This window comes from Cheilinus undulatus, linkage group 19 (genome assembly GCF_018320785.1).
Source record: "Cheilinus undulatus linkage group 19, ASM1832078v1, whole genome shotgun sequence".
Taxonomy (NCBI): Eukaryota; Metazoa; Chordata; class Actinopteri; order Labriformes; family Labridae; genus Cheilinus; species Cheilinus undulatus.
The window spans coordinates 10,105,923-10,123,678 of NC_054883.1; the positions used below are offsets into that span (position 1 = coordinate 10,105,923).

The 17,756-nt window shown below is 37.7% G+C and overlaps 1 protein-coding gene across 2 annotated transcripts; it reads right to left on the reverse strand.

Annotated features, from left to right (window-relative positions):
* Positions 1-2,738: 2,738 nt before the first annotated feature.
* On the reverse strand, positions 2,739-17,711 carry nom1 (nucleolar protein with MIF4G domain 1). Of its 2 annotated transcripts, XM_041814547.1 has the most exons (12): positions 16,665-17,711; positions 16,471-16,625; positions 16,257-16,369; positions 13,912-14,107; positions 13,012-13,335; positions 12,813-12,923; positions 10,162-10,335; positions 9,271-9,392; positions 9,003-9,135; positions 6,339-6,470; positions 6,134-6,243; positions 2,739-3,203 (listed from the first exon to the last, which is right to left on the reverse strand). In XM_041814547.1, exons 1-12 carry the CDS (start codon positions 17,464-17,466, stop codon positions 3,026-3,028), a joined length of 2,550 nt encoding a protein of 849 aa, XP_041670481.1. In that variant the 5' UTR covers positions 17,467-17,711; the 3' UTR covers positions 2,739-3,025. The 2 variants fall into 2 exon arrangements, with proteins under 2 accessions (XP_041670481.1, XP_041670480.1); XM_041814546.1 differs by having other exon boundaries at positions 16,471-17,710.
* Between the last annotated feature and the right edge of the window lie 45 nt (positions 17,712-17,756).

Below are 17,756 nucleotides of genomic sequence, written 5' to 3' on the forward strand. Positions count from 1 at the left end.
GATTCAGTGGTTTGTTTTTTTCATCGTGAAGGCATATTAAAAAGTATTCCTCTTAGGGGAGTCAAAAAAAATAAATGAATCGTCTCTTATACTAATTAAAATCAGACGACATCAACACTGTTTTCGTCAGCAAAAACACGAGTTCCTTGTCCCTATTATTGGCTAACTCATTTCTAAATCCCCCAAAACTGAACAAAATGTCAAAGCAAAAGTCTCAAACATACTGCGCAATTAAGACAATTCGCTCTATCTTTTTCTCGAAGTAGTATTGGTCAAAAAATGACTAAATATCCGTATTTTTCTCTACTTTTTGACACTAGCTAACACTGCTCCGTTTAAAACAAGCAACGTAGAAAAATAACAATTCAGAGGCTAGCTAAAGTAGCATCGGCCTATGTGTTTTGTGGCGATTTTAGGCCTAGGAAAACATTTTAGGGAATATTTTGAGTGTTCTCACGGGAAAAAAGAGCCATTCTGGTAATAAAGCAAGATCTTTTTTTTAAGAGGGTCACTTTTCAACATACTGTGCGTTCAGAAATGATCAGACCCCCTTAATTTGTCTTCATTTTCTTATGTTGTAGCCATAGACTGTAGAAAGAATGGTTGTAGCCTGATGCTACAGACAAAAAAGAACACATTTTATTCTCATTAATGTACATTGAGTGACCCACCATGACAAAGTAAAAACAGCATTTTAGACATTCTGAAAATTAAAAATTAAAAACTTAAATATCACCTGACATAAGTACACAGACATATGCAACAACACCCAAAAGCCCACTTGGCTTTCTTGTAGTTTTTTGCAAACTCAAAGTGGGCTTTCATGTGTTTTGCACTGAGGAGAGGCTTTCTAGCCACTCTGCCATAAAGCCCAAAGGTAGAGGGTTAGTGAGAGTTGTCCTTCTTGAATGTTGTCTCATCTCCACACAGGATCTCTGGAGCTCAGAGTGACCATCAGGTTCTTGGTAACCTTCTCTGAAGGCCCTTTTGCCCCGTTTGCTCAGTTTGGCAAGGCAACCAGCTCTTGGATTAGTCCTGGTTGTGCCAAACTTCTTCCATCTGAGAATTATGAATGCCACTGGGCTCTAGGGAATCCTGAGTCTAACAGATTTTTTGCAGTCTTGCTCTGATATGCATTGTAAGGTGTGAGGCCTTCCATAAATAGGTGTCTTCCTTTCCAAATCATGTCCAATCAATTTAATTTACCCCAAGTGGACTCCAATTAAGGTGTAGAAACATCTCAGCAACAGTAAAACAACAACAAAAAAAAAAAAAAAAAAAAAAAAAAAACAGGAGGCAGCTGAGCTAAATTTCAAGTGTTGTTGCAAAGGGTCTAAATACTTATGTCAATGTGATATTTCAGGGTTTCTTTATTTTTAATCAATTTTCTAAAATGTCTATAATTCTGTTTTCACATTGTCATGACTGAGTGTAAATTAATGAGAAAAAGTTTTTTTTTCAGCTGTACCATTAGGCAGCAACATAAAATTTTAAAAGTGAAAGGTGTCTGATCATTTTTAAATGCACTGTAAATCATACTTAGAATTTTAAGCTGTACATAAATGCAGAGCTCATCAATTAAACTTGTTCTTTATTATTTTTTAACTTACTTCTTAATTAGCTACAGCATATTAGCCAGTTGCACAATGCAACCATGCGTTTACATTCTGTCAGTTACCATACTGAAAACACCTGCACATAATGGCATCACTCGTCATTGTTCCCTCAGTAATCAACGTTCAACTACAGCAGTGGTTCACTGATTATGTCCCATTTGTAACAGGATTACTGAGGGATCTGCTGGTTATCTTCAACTGTTTGCTTTTAGCTTTTAGCAGACTAAATCAAAGTTCAGTCAGGGGTCAAGCCCAACCTCAGAGCACCAGGTGAAGCTGACGGCAAGTCTGAGGCTCACGGCTGCAGACAATGGCCTGTGTATGGACTGCACAGTGGGGCCATTCATCCCACTATCTCCACCTTTGAGCTCACAGATTCTCCAGTCAGTCTCCCAGTAGCCCAATTAGTTCTCCATAAAAACACCACTGCTACTAAAGCTTTAATTGTACCACAATCTGCTTAAATGTAATAACCCCGTGCTCTTTTAAACATGAGGTTACAGTGGTGAGTGAAGGAGATTTCCTCTGCTTGACCTTGGTGACTCATTCCTGACCTCAGACAAGTTTCGGCCTCTCTGATTGATACCAACCACAGCTAATTAATAAGAGCATGTATCAAATGTAACAGAATGACTCTGCTATGCTAACCACGCGAGCAGAGACGGGTGTCAGCAAGCACACAGAAGAGGCCAGACTCAGGGCCCCGGGGGTCATTTCATCAGAGCGTGTAAACACTGAATAAAGAACATCGCTGTCCTGCTCTGCTCTGGCTGCTCTCAGACACAGAAGGCGAGGGGAAATATCAACAGAAAGGGACTGAAATACAAATATCCACTAATCAGTCGTGTTTAAGGTGGAGAATGAGCGTATTATTATGCGTTTTTTTATGAAAAAGTGTAAATAGACTCAATAAAGCCTAGAATAATAGCGCCAGATGGATGAACTTAACATTAACTCCTGAATAGAAGAGATCTTGGAAAAAAATGAGTCATAGCGAAGAAAAATAAGAGCTACTAGGAGAGAATGTATTTGGAGTTAAATATTTCCATGACTTAGGAATGTTATGGGGAGAGGTATTTGTGAGGTGAAATTTGCAAATGTAAAAGATATGACAAAATATGATTATGCACATATTTAGTTATTTATTGCAGAATATTGCAGAACTAGACAAATACACACTGTATTTAAAAAAAATAGTCATCACAGTGCATCTCCAAAGGCATGGGTATCATCCAGATTAAAAAATCTTCATGGTATCATTTATGTACAAGAACTCCCCGAGGTAAAAAACAATATTAAAAAAACATTTACCTACAGAGAAATTGTGGGTTTGAGAAATAATTCTTTACCAGCCTTCTTTCGTTCCACTTTATTTAAATCTGTTGGGTTTGTGTGACTGTGTGAGAGAGTTACAGTTTGAGCTTGGCCTCTTTGGCCTCCATGGCTCTGGAGGCGACCTGTGCGCGCTCCAACAGCACCGATGCTTGCTCAGCTGCTCCCTGTGTCTGAGCGTTCTTCAGCAGAAAGTGACTGATGAAAAGCTTCAAGCCCTCCCGCAGCATTCCTAGCTTGGGAATTCCTGAAATCCTGGAGGATGGGAAACAATGACGGACATTGATTTCAGATGTTCACGAGGTGCCAAGCAGGAAAGAGAAGTAGTTTCAGAAGGTGTGGGTTAATGGGGGTTAACTTAGCTGAACAGGTAAAATAGACTTTTAGCTTTGCTAGCAATGTGACTCTGTGAATGGGAATGCTACAATTCTAAACAACTGGTATTCCTCTGTAATGATTCACTAACTTTTCAAGACAGTTTGACAGTTTTCCCACACTAACCCGTCTTTCTCTGATGTATAGTTCACCTTTACACCATGTTGCATCACATGGAGCTGCATCTGACACTTGCTATCCACACTACAACTATACGATATTATACACTTTATTGTACCCTTAGGGGAATTTGTCTTGAACTCCAAGTACTGCATACACTAAGCTGCCAGATAATAAGATGCAAAGAATAAATTAGAACAATAGCAATACTAACCTACAAGCACACACATTTACATACACCAATAAAAGATGCAACCGCATAACCCACATATATTGCACATAGCCATATTGCACAAAAAGAAGAAGAAATAGTTTAAAACAGCGGTTCTCATCTGGTGGGTTGGGATCTAAACGTTGCTCATAGAGCCCTTTTCAGTGGGTAACAAAGGTGTGCCAGGAGAAAAAAATTGCATCAAAAAGTCTATGAAGCTCTTTTAAAGGATACTTATTTTGTCCAGTCTCCTTGCTCAGTGATATAGTTGTGGTGTATGAGGTCCAAACTGCACTGTTTGTCATTAAATAAATTTGATTGGTCGAAAAGCATCAGAAAATTGGGTCATAATTTCTCACTGAAGAGTTAAAGAGTGGTCCTGATGCCCTACCAGCTGAGAACCACTAGTTAAAAAAATGCAAATAATAAACACCAATAAGGATAAAATCAAATACAGCAAAATAGAACTGGTTAAACTAATTCTCTGCCCTGTAAATATCAGTTTCTCCTTTAACAGTTTGACATCTAGCTCTTTTATTTTATATGCAAGACATAAGTGTTGTTCTTCGTATAACAAGCATTTGTCAACATCGAACCAAATGGTTTCGCCTCTATGTTAACAACAGTGTGCAATAATTCACACTTGGTTATAGATGTCATTAATGCACCACCATCTCCACATCATTAAATAAGCCAGCAAGCTCCTTTGAATTAGAAGTATGAAAGACAATCAAGAAATACTCCTGTCAGACACTCCTGGTGCCTTATCATCTCCCCCTCCCTCTTGTTCCTTGCCTGTGTCAATGGAAGTGACAGAGGAGAAACTAAAAACGGTAAAAATGGTACACTGTATTGCTTGCAGGCTAAGACACTCTATAATATATATATATTATCACGGACTTCCGCTGATTTGTTGCGGAAGCCTGCTCATGTCACATACTGTTAGGACATGCAGCCACCACTAGGTCTGCACTTCTATTCTCCATTGCTATATGCAATATCTTTCCGATTTCCTTTTGGGTTTTAATGCCTTTATTCAGACAGGACAGAGGATAGAGATGGAACTGGGGAGGGAGAGAGTAGGGAATGGCATATGCTATAGGAGCAACAGGCTGGATATGAACCTGCCACTTTGGAAGACAACAGCCTTTGTACAAATGGTAAGTGGACAAAACAACATGGCTACACTGCTTACCTATATGTAGTGGCAAATATAACAATGACCCTGTTTGCCTTGGCTGATTTTGTTAAAGATGGCAAATGTTTACATGCAGAGCAAATTTTCATAGTTAAATCTGAGACCTTTTAAGACTGTTTTATGACCATTTAGTATGACCTTTAAGGTGAATATCATGGTAATATTTCCATATTTCTATGATAATTACATAAACCTGTATCATTCATATCTGGTCTTGTAAAAATTCAAGTTAAAACATTAGTCTTTATACGGCTTTTAAACTACATTTTAAACCTTTAAGGCCTTAAGTTGAGAATATTATCTTTAAGACTTTTTAACAGACTGTGAGAACCTGCAGGTTCCCCGTACGCTGCATTCATGCGCTGATTTGATAAGAGTTACAAGAAAGTTCTTACAACATGTTAAATTTTGACCTTCAAACCAAAAATTGTAAAAAAAATCTTACTCCTTCAAAGGAGCACTGTGACATTTTTTTTTTCAGTCAGAATCTTTTTTGTGTAATATTGTGTCACCACATAAAGGAGGCATGGTAAACATTACCCCTTTAAGTTCTTGTGAGGAACTTTCTGTGAAAAAAGCACAGCTTTACAGTGCAGCCAATTTTATTTCAGTATTACATTTTAAGCCTGACATACCAGATCAACTGTTTCATAAATCCATTGCAGGATATATCTCCCTTTCATCTGGGAAACCTCCAATACAAAGTCTTTGGGAAGGGCAGGACTTTTAAAAAAAAATCTTGAAAGGTGACTGGACAAATGCTCATTCATTACTGGCAGAACAGAGCAACAAGATAAAATGAGGTAGTAGAAATTTGCAGCTGTTAGGTACGATGAGCTTAGCATGCAGGCACTGTGATTGCTGAGGATCGGTGGAGCTTGTTGGTGGATAAAAATCATGCTAAGGCTAGTCGGGAGAAATGCAAAAACATCTTCTCTGCCAAAAAGGCTTTCAGTGTTGTTCTCTGATTTTCTTACAAAGAAGAAATGCTGTCCAGACCAGATAAAAACTGTCGTGTAAGCTACATCAAAGGAAATTGCTCCACCAGCAACAACTGTTACACCAGCTTACAGTACAACTAACCCCCCCAACTAAACATCTTTTCCACATGAAAAGCTTTCAAAGTGGTTTCTTTGCTCTTCATAAAAAAAAAAAAAAAAAAGCTCAGATTGGAGCTTGGCAAGATGGATTTGCCCGATGAAGGACATGGAATCTGGACCTTTTCGTATGATTCACATGAATAAACCTCAAAGGCATAGTTGCAAGTACAGTGAAGGTTACCTTCCAAATATGCTGGCGAGGTCCTCAGGCTCGGTTTCTTTTAGTAGTTTAGTTAGCACCTGACGCAAGAAGCGCACTGTGGGTTTATCGAGTTCTCCAAACTCTATAACCTACACAGAAAATAAATGAAGAAGATTCAACTTGCAACATTAAAATATAGTTTTGAATAGCAAAAATGTCAACCTGCAGATGGCACTTCACTTACTTTTAGAATTGACAATGAGAGGCACTTCCTTTGAAGGAAGCGGGTGACCAGCTGGACCAGGTTGTTGAAGGTGCTGCTGGGAAGGTTGGACAGCTCCCTGAACTTGTCCCATAGGCTGAACTGGAAAGTCATCTTAGAGGGGAGAGGGAATTAAATTTAGAAATTTAAGATTGCATAATGAACAGATGACTGTAGCAAAGACAACAGGCAACAAAAAGCAGCCACAGGTAATCCTCTGTCCCAGATGCAGTTTACATGTGAAAAACAAACATTCCCAGCAGCTCTGCTCTGAGCTCTTTGATGAGGACAATGGTCGTGAGTTTCTGATATGGGCCCCGTGGCTGACAGCAGAGTAGGAAGTGTGGTCTCCTCCCCATTGTTTGCACTCACAGTTTGAGAGGAATAATATCAGAGGGGAGAGGTGTGAGAGGCTCCCACACTGCAGAGGTGAACCACAGGACACAAGCAGCAGGTCACTCACAGTTTAAGAGACTGGGTGGTCACACAGACGCAATGGGGTCATTTAGAAATCCTGCTCTTCTTATTTCATCAGGATTCAGTGACTTAAACATTTATAAGTAATGCTCAGAGGGCATAAATTAGGATCATACTTGGATTGACTTGTGCCTTTAAATTGTATTTTTATCATTTGTTAATGCAGACAACACAAAAGCAGTTTGCTTGGAGTTATACTAATAATTGTGGATTTTAGCCTTAATAAAGTGGCGAATATCATACAAAAACAAAAATCCCTTCTTTACCTTTTACATAAGACAACAAATGAAACATGTCCAGAGTGGACAAAATTAATCAATTTATAGGCAAACAAGTTACAGCGAAGTACTTTATTATTATTGAGTAAATCTAGTTTGAATGCAGTAAATATCAAATACAGAGTTTTGGTCTTACATGGTTGTAAATTGGATAGTGTCAGTTTGTTTTTTCCCAGCCTGTTTAATTATTGTAAACATCAGGGATTTTTTATTGTAAATGTTCAGACTGACTTTTAGAAGACATTTACTTTTTTATGATGGTTCCTTTCATGGGAAGATGGACTTTTTTGGTATATTTAAATATTTTTAAACTAATAGGGGCTGGAAGAGCAGCATTTCATCTTATATTTGAAGATGCATGAGGAACATGACTATCTGACTCCTAAATCTTAAAATATCATCATCATAGTTATGAAGAAATTTTATTTCAAAGTACTCTGACTTTTACAGACTGAGCAATTAATGAACAAAGAAAAAACATTTTTAAAATACTCAGGGGGGCGCAGGTGGCCTAGCGGTCTATGGTGCTACCCATGTACACGGGCAGCCCAGGGTCGAATCCGGCTTGTGGCCCTTTACTGCATGTCTCTCCCCACTCTCTCTCCCATTTCCAACTCTACCCACTGTCCTCCTCTACAGAATAAAGGCACTAAAAGCCCAAAAAAAAACAAAAAAAAACATAATATATATATATCAGAAAAAGAGTGTTACAGTATCTTGAAAGTCACCTACCATGACGTATGACTCCTGGAGAATATGATGTAATATTAGAGGTAATATTATACCCTTGAGCTTGGGATTTTTTTCCTGTTTTTTCTGTCTTGTTAAACATTTTTGGTGTTCATCTTTTTCGTTTTCTTATGCCTATTTGACTGATGTGTTTTCGTGGCTCTCAAATGGTGGGTCGGGACCCAAAAGTGGGTCACGGAGCTGTTCCAAGTGGGTCCATTTGTGTCCCAAGAAGAAGAAATCATCAAATAGTTCATGAACTGCTGGTTATTATTTTCCTTCTGTACTTTAATATTTCGATAGCAGAAGGGAAACAAAAAAAGTGCTTGAACTGATTTTTTTCTGAGTTTTGGGGGGAATTTCATTGCAAATTTACCTGAAATCTCTGAGGAATTTTCCCATTACACTTTTCTTTTTAAACTTAGAAGTAATTTACTCTAAATGTCAGAGAGATTTTGTTAATCTGTGTTTACTGTTGGTAATGTTCTCTGGGACTTTTCTGTTAAAAATTTCACAAGGAAAACAAGAACTTTTTTGGAATTTTCAACAGTAATTCTTAGGAATTTTCAGCAGTCGTTTCCAGGCATATTTTAGGAATTTACCAGGAAAAATCCAGCAATTTTTGGGAACCTTCCTGGAAACTTTTTGGACTTTTATCAGGGATGTGTCTTTGAGAGTTTTGGGAATCTTATAGAATAATTATCAGAAAACTTTGGAGTATTTTCTTCAGTCATTGGTCTGTTCTCTCTGAAGTCCAAACTATGTTTCATTCAATAAACCAGGTTGAAATAATATCAGAAATTTGGATTGTGATTGCTCTGTAAGGCGTTAGCAGAGGGACCTGAGGCAATAGAAGCACTGATTTAAATCATATGTTGTTAGGCTTTTTTTAATGGATTAAATGTCTTATTGTTGCTTTATTATGTCTGTAATACTCAGTTTCAACTGTGTCAAGCACTTTGTGTTGCTCTTTATATGAATAGTGCTCTATAAATAAACCCGACTTGCCTAAATGTATCCATGCTGTCTTATTGTTCTTGAAAAATTAGAGTAAATATAATTTTTGGGAAAAAAGAAGCATCTGTGTATATACAGGAACAGAATTTCTACAGAATAAATAGTTTTTAAATAGTATGAAAGCATCTTTTTCCAGCTAGAGTACCTGGAAGCGTCGATCATGTGAGCAGAATTTCTCCCCCAGCACGGCGTAATAAGCATTGAAGGTTTTCTCCTGCAGACAGCAGTCCATAAGAACGTGAACGATCTCCCTCTCCTGCTTGTCCTTCAGGCCCATCCTTCACATCGAGAAAATAAAAAATTAGCTTCACTTCTTTGAAATGAAAGACTGCAAAGAAAACACGTCATGTCCTTTCTATCGTTAGTCATTCACATTAACACAAAGAAACACTGCAGGCAGGGAAACAACAAACCTGAGCAGCTTTTCAAATGCATCCAGATAATCCTCGCTGGTCATAATCACACAGAAGATGTTTCTTCTGACCTCAGTGTTCATCCTCTGTTTCCGAGCTAGATCCAGGACTTTGGCACTAAACTGAAGTAAAAAGGACAGTGAGAAATGCTGCTTCTGCCAAATACACTTCTCATAAGACATAACTAAAAAAAATGATGAGATCTGGACGGTCTTGTCCATTTTTTTAGAGTCAAGTGCAAATACACTTCTTCACTCTAAAAAACACTGTAACACCTTTATTCAGGAGTTTGTCTCCTTTATACCTTTTGTTATTCAGCAAAAAGAACAAGAGATGTTCTCTAAAGGGAACAGTTAGTTTGGCAAAAGTTGAAATCAATGAAGAACTGCATGACAAATGTTCAAAGATTATTTATGTGGCAAGTCTGTTTTTAGTTAAATATGCATCTGAAACAAAGCTAATACTGTTAGTACAGGTGCTACTTACATGTGTATTTCAAAACATGCAGTTACTAAGCAGCACAAGCTTTACTATTAGATAGTTTAATCATAAAATCAACCAACGTTGTCAGAATTTAATATTTCTTGATAACACGTGTTTGAAAGCTGCCGTCTCTTTTAATTCAGTGATTAATAGTGTCTTAAACTACCGAAGCTTCCAAAAGTTAAAGATCTTTCGTCATATTTGGACCTAAAAATGCCTTTAGCATGGAAAGGAAATTCAACTTTTAGATTATTAATCAGTAAAATCAGAAGTCAGCTACACTAAACACAACACTGCAAATTCTTTCAATTCTGCATCACAGCAGTGATGCATTTAGAGTTTAAGCTTTAACGTAGCATAAACTCTGTGCATTAAAACATGTACATCACTCTCAGTTGGTTCCGGTACCTGTCCTTCAGCTGAGCAAGGTTTGGATGTCTCGTTCCCTTGTTCCTTACTGATCATGGGCGCCCCACTCCATGATGAGCCGACGATCCACCACCGGCCCACCTGCTCTGCTGCCAGGAGATTTTCCAGAGACACCCTCAGCTTCATGTCGCTGCCGCCTGCACTGCGGTTGATCTGAGGACCACATTTATAAAAAGAGGGAATGAGTGCACACAGGAGGAAAAAAAAATAATGTGAGTTGTTTCAGAAAGACAATAAAGATGAATTGTTATACAGCCAGGCCTATAGTCCTGTCAAAAGAATCTTCAGTAGCCTGAGAAAGGTGGAATTCTGGGGCCACCTAGTGGTTAAAGTGAGGCGTCTGAGCAAATAAAAACGTGATAGTCATGTTAAGTTTGTAGATTAAAATTATTCCCAATGCAGAGTTTAATTTCAGATTAAACCTAGGACTTTAGACAAAAAAGCTTTTAGTTTATAAATTTCTGTTATTTTCAACCTCTATAGCATTTTAGTCCAGTTTAAGTTAATATAAAGTTTAGTCTTAACTTTTAGTCAAAACATTTTCTCTCTTTGAATGAACTTTATTAACAAAAATGTAAAATTAATATAAAAACAACTATCAATTCACTGTTTATTCTTTATTTCATTTAACATTAACTGATGAAAATTCTGTCATATTCTGAATGATGGACATTTATGTGTAGAGAAGTATGTTCACAGCATGGATTGGATCATTTATTTTTATTGATAGCCTTATTGTTCCTCCTTGATCTGAGTTTTTATTAAAAATATCAAAACCTTGTTACTATTTGGTGGAAAGATTGGACAACATCATCTTTGTAAATTAACAGAACTTGTATATGTGTCTTAAAGTGCTGCACAAACAAGCATATTTCTCCCCCAAACAATTGCATTCAATTACATTTCTTGACAAAACATACATTTCTTTATCTTTATGTGACATTTGAACATTTTCTGATGTTTTATTTCTTATGCCTATTAAGCTGTCTTTAAAAAAATCACACTGTTACGTATGTCATGTACTTTAGTGAAGTAATTCACTTATATCCTGTTGATTTTAACATGGACTTCAATACTGGATCAAAATATCGTCTTATATTGTCCTTTCTATGATGAGTTAAAGGGGACATATTTAATCCCTTTAAGACAAGTTTATATTGTTCTCAGAGGTCCCAAAAACATGCCTGTGAAGTTTGTTTTTTGCATTTTTGCATGTCTAAAAAGCCCTCTGTTGTAGCCCTGCTCAGAATGAGCCATTTCTGTGTCTGTGGCTTTGAATGGTAATGAGCTGTCTGACTCCACCCCTGACCACACTCCTCTCCGGAAATGGATGTGGCATGTTACAGACACTTTTATCCAAAGTTAAGGACCTGAATGGGATTCGAACTGTCAATCTCCCAAACAAAAGTCAGCAGGGTAACCCATTGAGTTATCCAGCATCTCAGCTGACAGCTGAGAGGAAGATCAGGAGACTAGTGTGGAACTTTCTTCCAAGCAGGGAGGGCCACCAAACCTGTGGGCGGGTGCTTACTCCCCATGTGACATCATGAGGGTAAAGAACAGCTTGTTTTAGCACACATTTTCTGAAAGGTGGAGAAAGAGAGGGAAGAAGGGAATGGATTTTTCTGATACTTGAGGGGATTGTGGACAGGCCAGGGGCACATATTTTTGTTAGAAAAGCCTGAGAAAGTGATTTTTGCATAACATGTCCCCTTTAAGATAACCTCTGTTGAATAAAATGCTTATTGATAATCCTGAAATATTTTGGAGCAATGATGTTGACAGCTGACCTCTTCTGTAGCAAAAGCCTGGAAAAAATATCAGGATGTTTTATTTCAATAGTATTATAGTAACAGATGTCTAGTTTTGATTTCTGCCCTTTTGTATTGATATTGGTGTCTTGCAAGGCAATTTGGACTGGGTATGTTGTTTATGCATAACAAAATAATAGCATTCAGTCCCAAATCAATCATCATATTTTAATGAACTGGACTTGTTACAAATTTTAGGAGTGTTTACCACAGCTGTCTGAGCAAGAGGAGGAGGATGAGTTGAAGGAGTTTTTTTTAAGCAAGCATCGTTATCATTTATTTTATATGCAAATACTACCCCTGCACATAAGAGCTACAGATTCAGCCTAGCTTCAGTTAATGCTCTCTGAGTGTTTCCCACAGAATGAAACTATACTAAGGTGGTAGCAAAGGCAGGGGGGGTCATGCAATCTGCCCAATTTTGTAGCTTTATTTTATTTTTGTGTTTATCTGCCTCTTTGGCCGAATTTATCAGCAGCATGATGTGTAAAGACGGTCTGCATATGAATGCGTACACACAAACATGCTTGATCCTCCTGCTCTCTCACTCGTGCTTGTATTTACAGACAGATCGTACTTAGATCTAAGATATTTGTCTTGTCTCTAAAACAAAAACTACACTGACTTTTGTCAGAGTTCTTGTTATCTAACACTTATTTTTAGATTCTTACGGCCTCGTCTTCTCAAAAAAGGGCCGTTGGCAAACATTCGTTGTCATATCTTTTGTTGATGAAATCAACACTCTTCCCATAGATAATGTATAATGAACTACATTTAGATTTTGCTTATAGGAAAAATGAAACAAGTGAATTCACCTACCAGAGTCCTTTGCAGCTTCCTCAGCCTCTCCACAGGCTCTGGGTCATAGCCCGGAATCTTCCTCATATCATTGTTCTTCAGAGCTAGCATGGTTTCAAGCATAAAGCGCACCTAAAAACAAATACATCAACAAATGTTCATTACACAAAGCTGTAGAAAGCGCTATAAAAGTTTTAAGAAGTAATCCTGATTCTCTTACTCTGGTCTGATCCTGAAATTTTGACCCCATGTCACTGGCTTTGCGTTGACCCTCAGAGATGAGCTCCTTCAGAGCCAAAGCGTCGTCCTTTCTCAGGCCAAAGCCCACATTACGGAGCACAAACAAAACCAGCTCAACATCCTTCTCTGTAAAGGTCCCAACCAGAAGTTTGAGGATGTCGAAGATGAGGACAGAATGTACCACCTGGAAGTTATAGAGGTGACCAATGATGGCGACCAGGTTGTCACACTCCTTGCTTTCAGTCTGTTTTTTGTACATCTCATCAAACTTTCGCACCACTGTTTCCAGGAAATGAGCCCCCACCTGGATAATGATCCAAAAAGAATAGTATGTGTGATTCAAGAAATGTTTGGTTAAATTATAAAGACAAACCTCTCAGCTGATAAATATATAGTAGCAATCTTGAAATAAAAATAGACTGTTTTCAAGGGTATAAAACATCAACAAATAACCTTAAACATTGCTCAGAATGAGGCTATTTTACTTAGGATCCTGTTTTAGGTTGTTCACAGGATGAAGAGCCTATCTACCAGAGATAACAATCCAATTACACTTTAAGTAAGGGAAACATGGGTGTTAAATATCACTTTCTCATTCATTAAAAAGGCATTATCTTACAGAGAAGGTGAGGAAAAGCTTCTTATCTCTTTGAAAATAAACCCTCTGAAGAATAAACAGAGATTATCACCTCTCAGATCAGAAGCTGACATTTAAACACATATGTGGAAAAAAATATGAGTTTCTCCCATCAGTGGATGGGAGAATGAACTGAAACTCTTCACACAGAAATGCCTGGACTTTTGTAATTACAGTGGACTTTGTGGGTATCACAGCTGAAAATCTGTGAGTTAAGACTCATTGGCACACACGCTCCTTTACCTCTAACCCAACGGTGTGATGGAGGACACTGACAAGCAGGACATGCTCCATCAGCAGCCTGTCAGGCATAAGAGTCGGGGTGACACAGGCAGCTAGCATCACTTCTGTTAGGGTGTCATTCATGTCCTTCCTGCTGCAGCTCATGTAAAGCTCCTCGAGTTGGCTGCTGATAGATGCCATGTTGGGCTCACTCAGCCTGAGAAAGTAAGAAACAGCTTAATGTTAAATATTGATCCTGTAATTCCAGTGTTATATTTACAACATGTGATTGGATGTTTCATTATTAATACTAAAGATGAATGTGGCTGTTAACGTGTACATAATAACCTTTATTTATATAGCAGTATTTTTACAACACAGAGTTAACAAAGTGCTTCACAAGCAGGAGAGAAAGAGAGAGACAGGAAGGAGTAATAAGAAAAGTAAATCAACATATAAAGGCCATACATACACCAGATTCATACAAATAGTAAACCCAAGAAGAGATACAAAACCTCAACCTGCATGCATTCATAACACATAGTTTTATAAAAATGCTGATCTACAAAAATGAGTTTTAAGGAGCTGTTTAAAAGAAACAATGGGGTCTGCAGACCTGATATTCTGGGGAAGACTACTGCGGAGTTAAGGAGATGGTACTGCAAACACACAATCGCCTCAGTATTTAAAATATAAACCAGGGATCTTTAAAAGGTCCTGGTCAGATGATTGGAAAGTGCGACCACTTGAATATGTAATTATTGGTCAGACCTGCCGATAAGAATTGAGCTACACCAAAGAAGAGGGAGTAACAGAAGTCCAAGAGAAGATGAGGGTATGAATTAAAAGTTCAGTATGTTTAGCTGTGAGCATGGGTTTGATTATAGCTGTTTCTTAGCTAAAAAAGCAGGACTGAACTAGTTTGGTGATATGGGAGTTAAAGTGTAAGTGTTTATCAATCAGGATGCCAAGATTCTGGGAGGGGGACTTAAAGTTTGTGGCAAAGTGAACCTGAAGTGAACTGAAGTGCTGGGTGACTAGCCAACATAACTGGGGTTGATATTGAGAATTTCTGTTTTATCCGAGTTGAGATAAGGAAAGTTTTGTGACATCCAATTAGACACTGATGCTAAACATTCATGGAGGGTGCCAAAATTGTTGAGATTGCTTGGTTTAAAGGAAAAATAAAGCTGGGTATCATCAGCGTAACAATGTATTAGCAGACTGAAGTAGATTACCCAGAGATAACATATACGAGAAAAGGACTGGGCCAAGTATAGACCCTTGTTTGGGATTTTCGTTTGTTTTTATTCTTATTTTGTTGTTACTTTCTGCAATCAATTTCAGTTTAGTTTTAATAAGTTTTTACTGACGTTTGTTAATTTAGTTTAGTTTTCATTTTGAAAAAATGCTTCATTTTAGTTTAATTTTTATTAGTTTTAAATGTTAGTTTTAGTTTTGTTTTGTATACATGTTAGGGTTGAGTGAACATCATACATTTTAAAAAGGTTATTCAAAAAGGCTACTCTTCACTTATCATTTTATTTATTTAAAATAATGCTTGAATACAACTCCAGACATAAAACTACCACTGTGTAAAGTCTTATCCAATTATTTCAGGCAATTTTACACTCCCCAGACTTGGGTGTCCGTGCCAGTCAGTCTGGTTGTGTCAAAGACTAAAACTAGGGATATTTTGTCTCTGTTTCTGTTTTATTTTAGTAAGTTTTGTAAGCGCACTATACAGTTTTAGTTAGTTTTCTTTTTGTGGTAAGCTTTTATAAAGTTTCAGTTAACTAAAATGATTCCCGAATTTTAGTTTAAGCTAGTTTTAGTTAACTATAATAATCTTGACCAGTATAAATTGATGTTGTCTAACTTAAAGGTGCAATATTGTTACTCATATTTGAAAGTATCTTGTGCAATGACATGGTAAAATTTTACGTGCAATATGCCTTGGCAACTATAGAAACCTTTCACCCTTATCCTTGTTGTTGGCCTGCATAATACTGCAGACTACACTGATTGTACTAGACTATTCTTAAACTTTATGCTACCTTAAATCTTGTATTGAACATTTAACATTTTCAATTTTGTAGCTGAGTTGTCTGTGTATTTTTTCTTTGTTCTCCTTTGTTTTTAAGGAGAAGCACATTCAATTTTACTGTACAATATCCAATAATAGGATATGTGATAGTCTCATATCCACCATTATTACTAGCCATTGACTGTATCACTCAAACACTATTGCAAATGTTAGCCAATATCAACCACAAATATTGATCATTGTATTTTTTCTTTATGAATACAGCTCTCATATGTTAGAAAAACAATGTGCTATTTTTGTGATGTGGCAGGATAGTTACCTGTTCAGCAGGCCTTTCACATTCCTCTTCAGTTTCTCAAGCTCTGCCTTACGTTTATCATCTCCAGTGTTTCTCAAGTGAGGCGGCACATATTTACCAGCTGGAGGATTTACCTAGACATCATTATAAGAAAATTTAAACTAGTTCAAACTGGCATAATCCTTCCAAAAGACATGATGGTATCACGACATGAGCCAAATATTTCTGAACTCACCATCCCAGACTTTGAGTCTGTCAGAATACTTGTAGTGTCTGCATCTTCTGCCATTCCCTCCTCGTTTTCATTGTCGGAGTCAGCAGCATCACTCTCTTCTTGGTTATCCTCCTCATCATATTCATCCTCTTCTCCCTCATCCTCATCATTACTGCCTATTTCATCCTCTTCTCCCTCATCTTCATCATTACTGCCTATTTCATCCTCCTCTCCCTCATCTTCATCATTACTGTCTATTTCATCCTCTTCTTCCTTTTCATCATCAAATGAACCCATATCTTCATCACTGACTTCACCTGCCATCTCATGTCCAGGTTCTCCTTCTTCATCTGAAGATTGAGACTCATTCTCATCAAGCTTTTCAAAGTTCTCCTTGGCCACGTCCATGTCATCATCATCATCGTACATACCTGCAGCTGATGAGCCAGAGTCCAGCATACCCAGGATATAATCCAGCCCATCAGCCACAAAGGACTGAGGAAGACTTTTCTTGTTCTTCCTCTTGTTTAATCCCAGACAACGCTCAAGTTTCTTAATTTCTCTGTCCTCATCTTCATTCGCCTCTAAAAGAGCTTTTTTTCTGGATTCTTGGAGCTTATTGATTTTAGTGCCTTTCTGGGATGATGATGGTGCTTTGTGTGATTTCTCTGTTGGAGTTTTTGACACATCTTTCTTTGCGGTCTCCTTTTGCTTATTTTTCTTCTTCTTCTGCAGCTGTTTCTTATCAGCTGGTGTTCCTGGGTGGTCACCAGCATCAGTGGGTAAATTGGGGGTCTTTTTACCCTCGTAATGACTTTTCATTCTGGCCTTTTTCAACTTACGTTTTTCTTTTCGAAGCTCCTTTCTACTTTTCTTTTTTACGAATCTCAATCCATGGTCATTCTCACCCTCTTCGGTGCCACTTTTTTTGATAAAGTCATCCACTGCCACCATGTACTTCTGTAAAACCGCGTTTCCTTTTTTCTTTTTGCTGTTTTGCTTCCATTTTCCCTTCATGACTGCAAATAACGTTGAACTAAAGCTAATAACTATGTGCTAACCATAGGTGCTAACTTAAAACAAGATTACATGGACACACTACCATTCTTTCAAACTGTACAGTTACACAGCTAACAAGCTAACGTTAACCAAGAAATACCTCAGAAATAGTGACGGATATAAATTAGGAATAAAAATCCCTAAGCTTGCATATATAAATACCTTTAAGTGCACGTGTGTCTCCAGGAGGACAACACTGCTGCTGTGACCCACGACCACGTGACCATATCCTTCCAGGGTACGCGGAA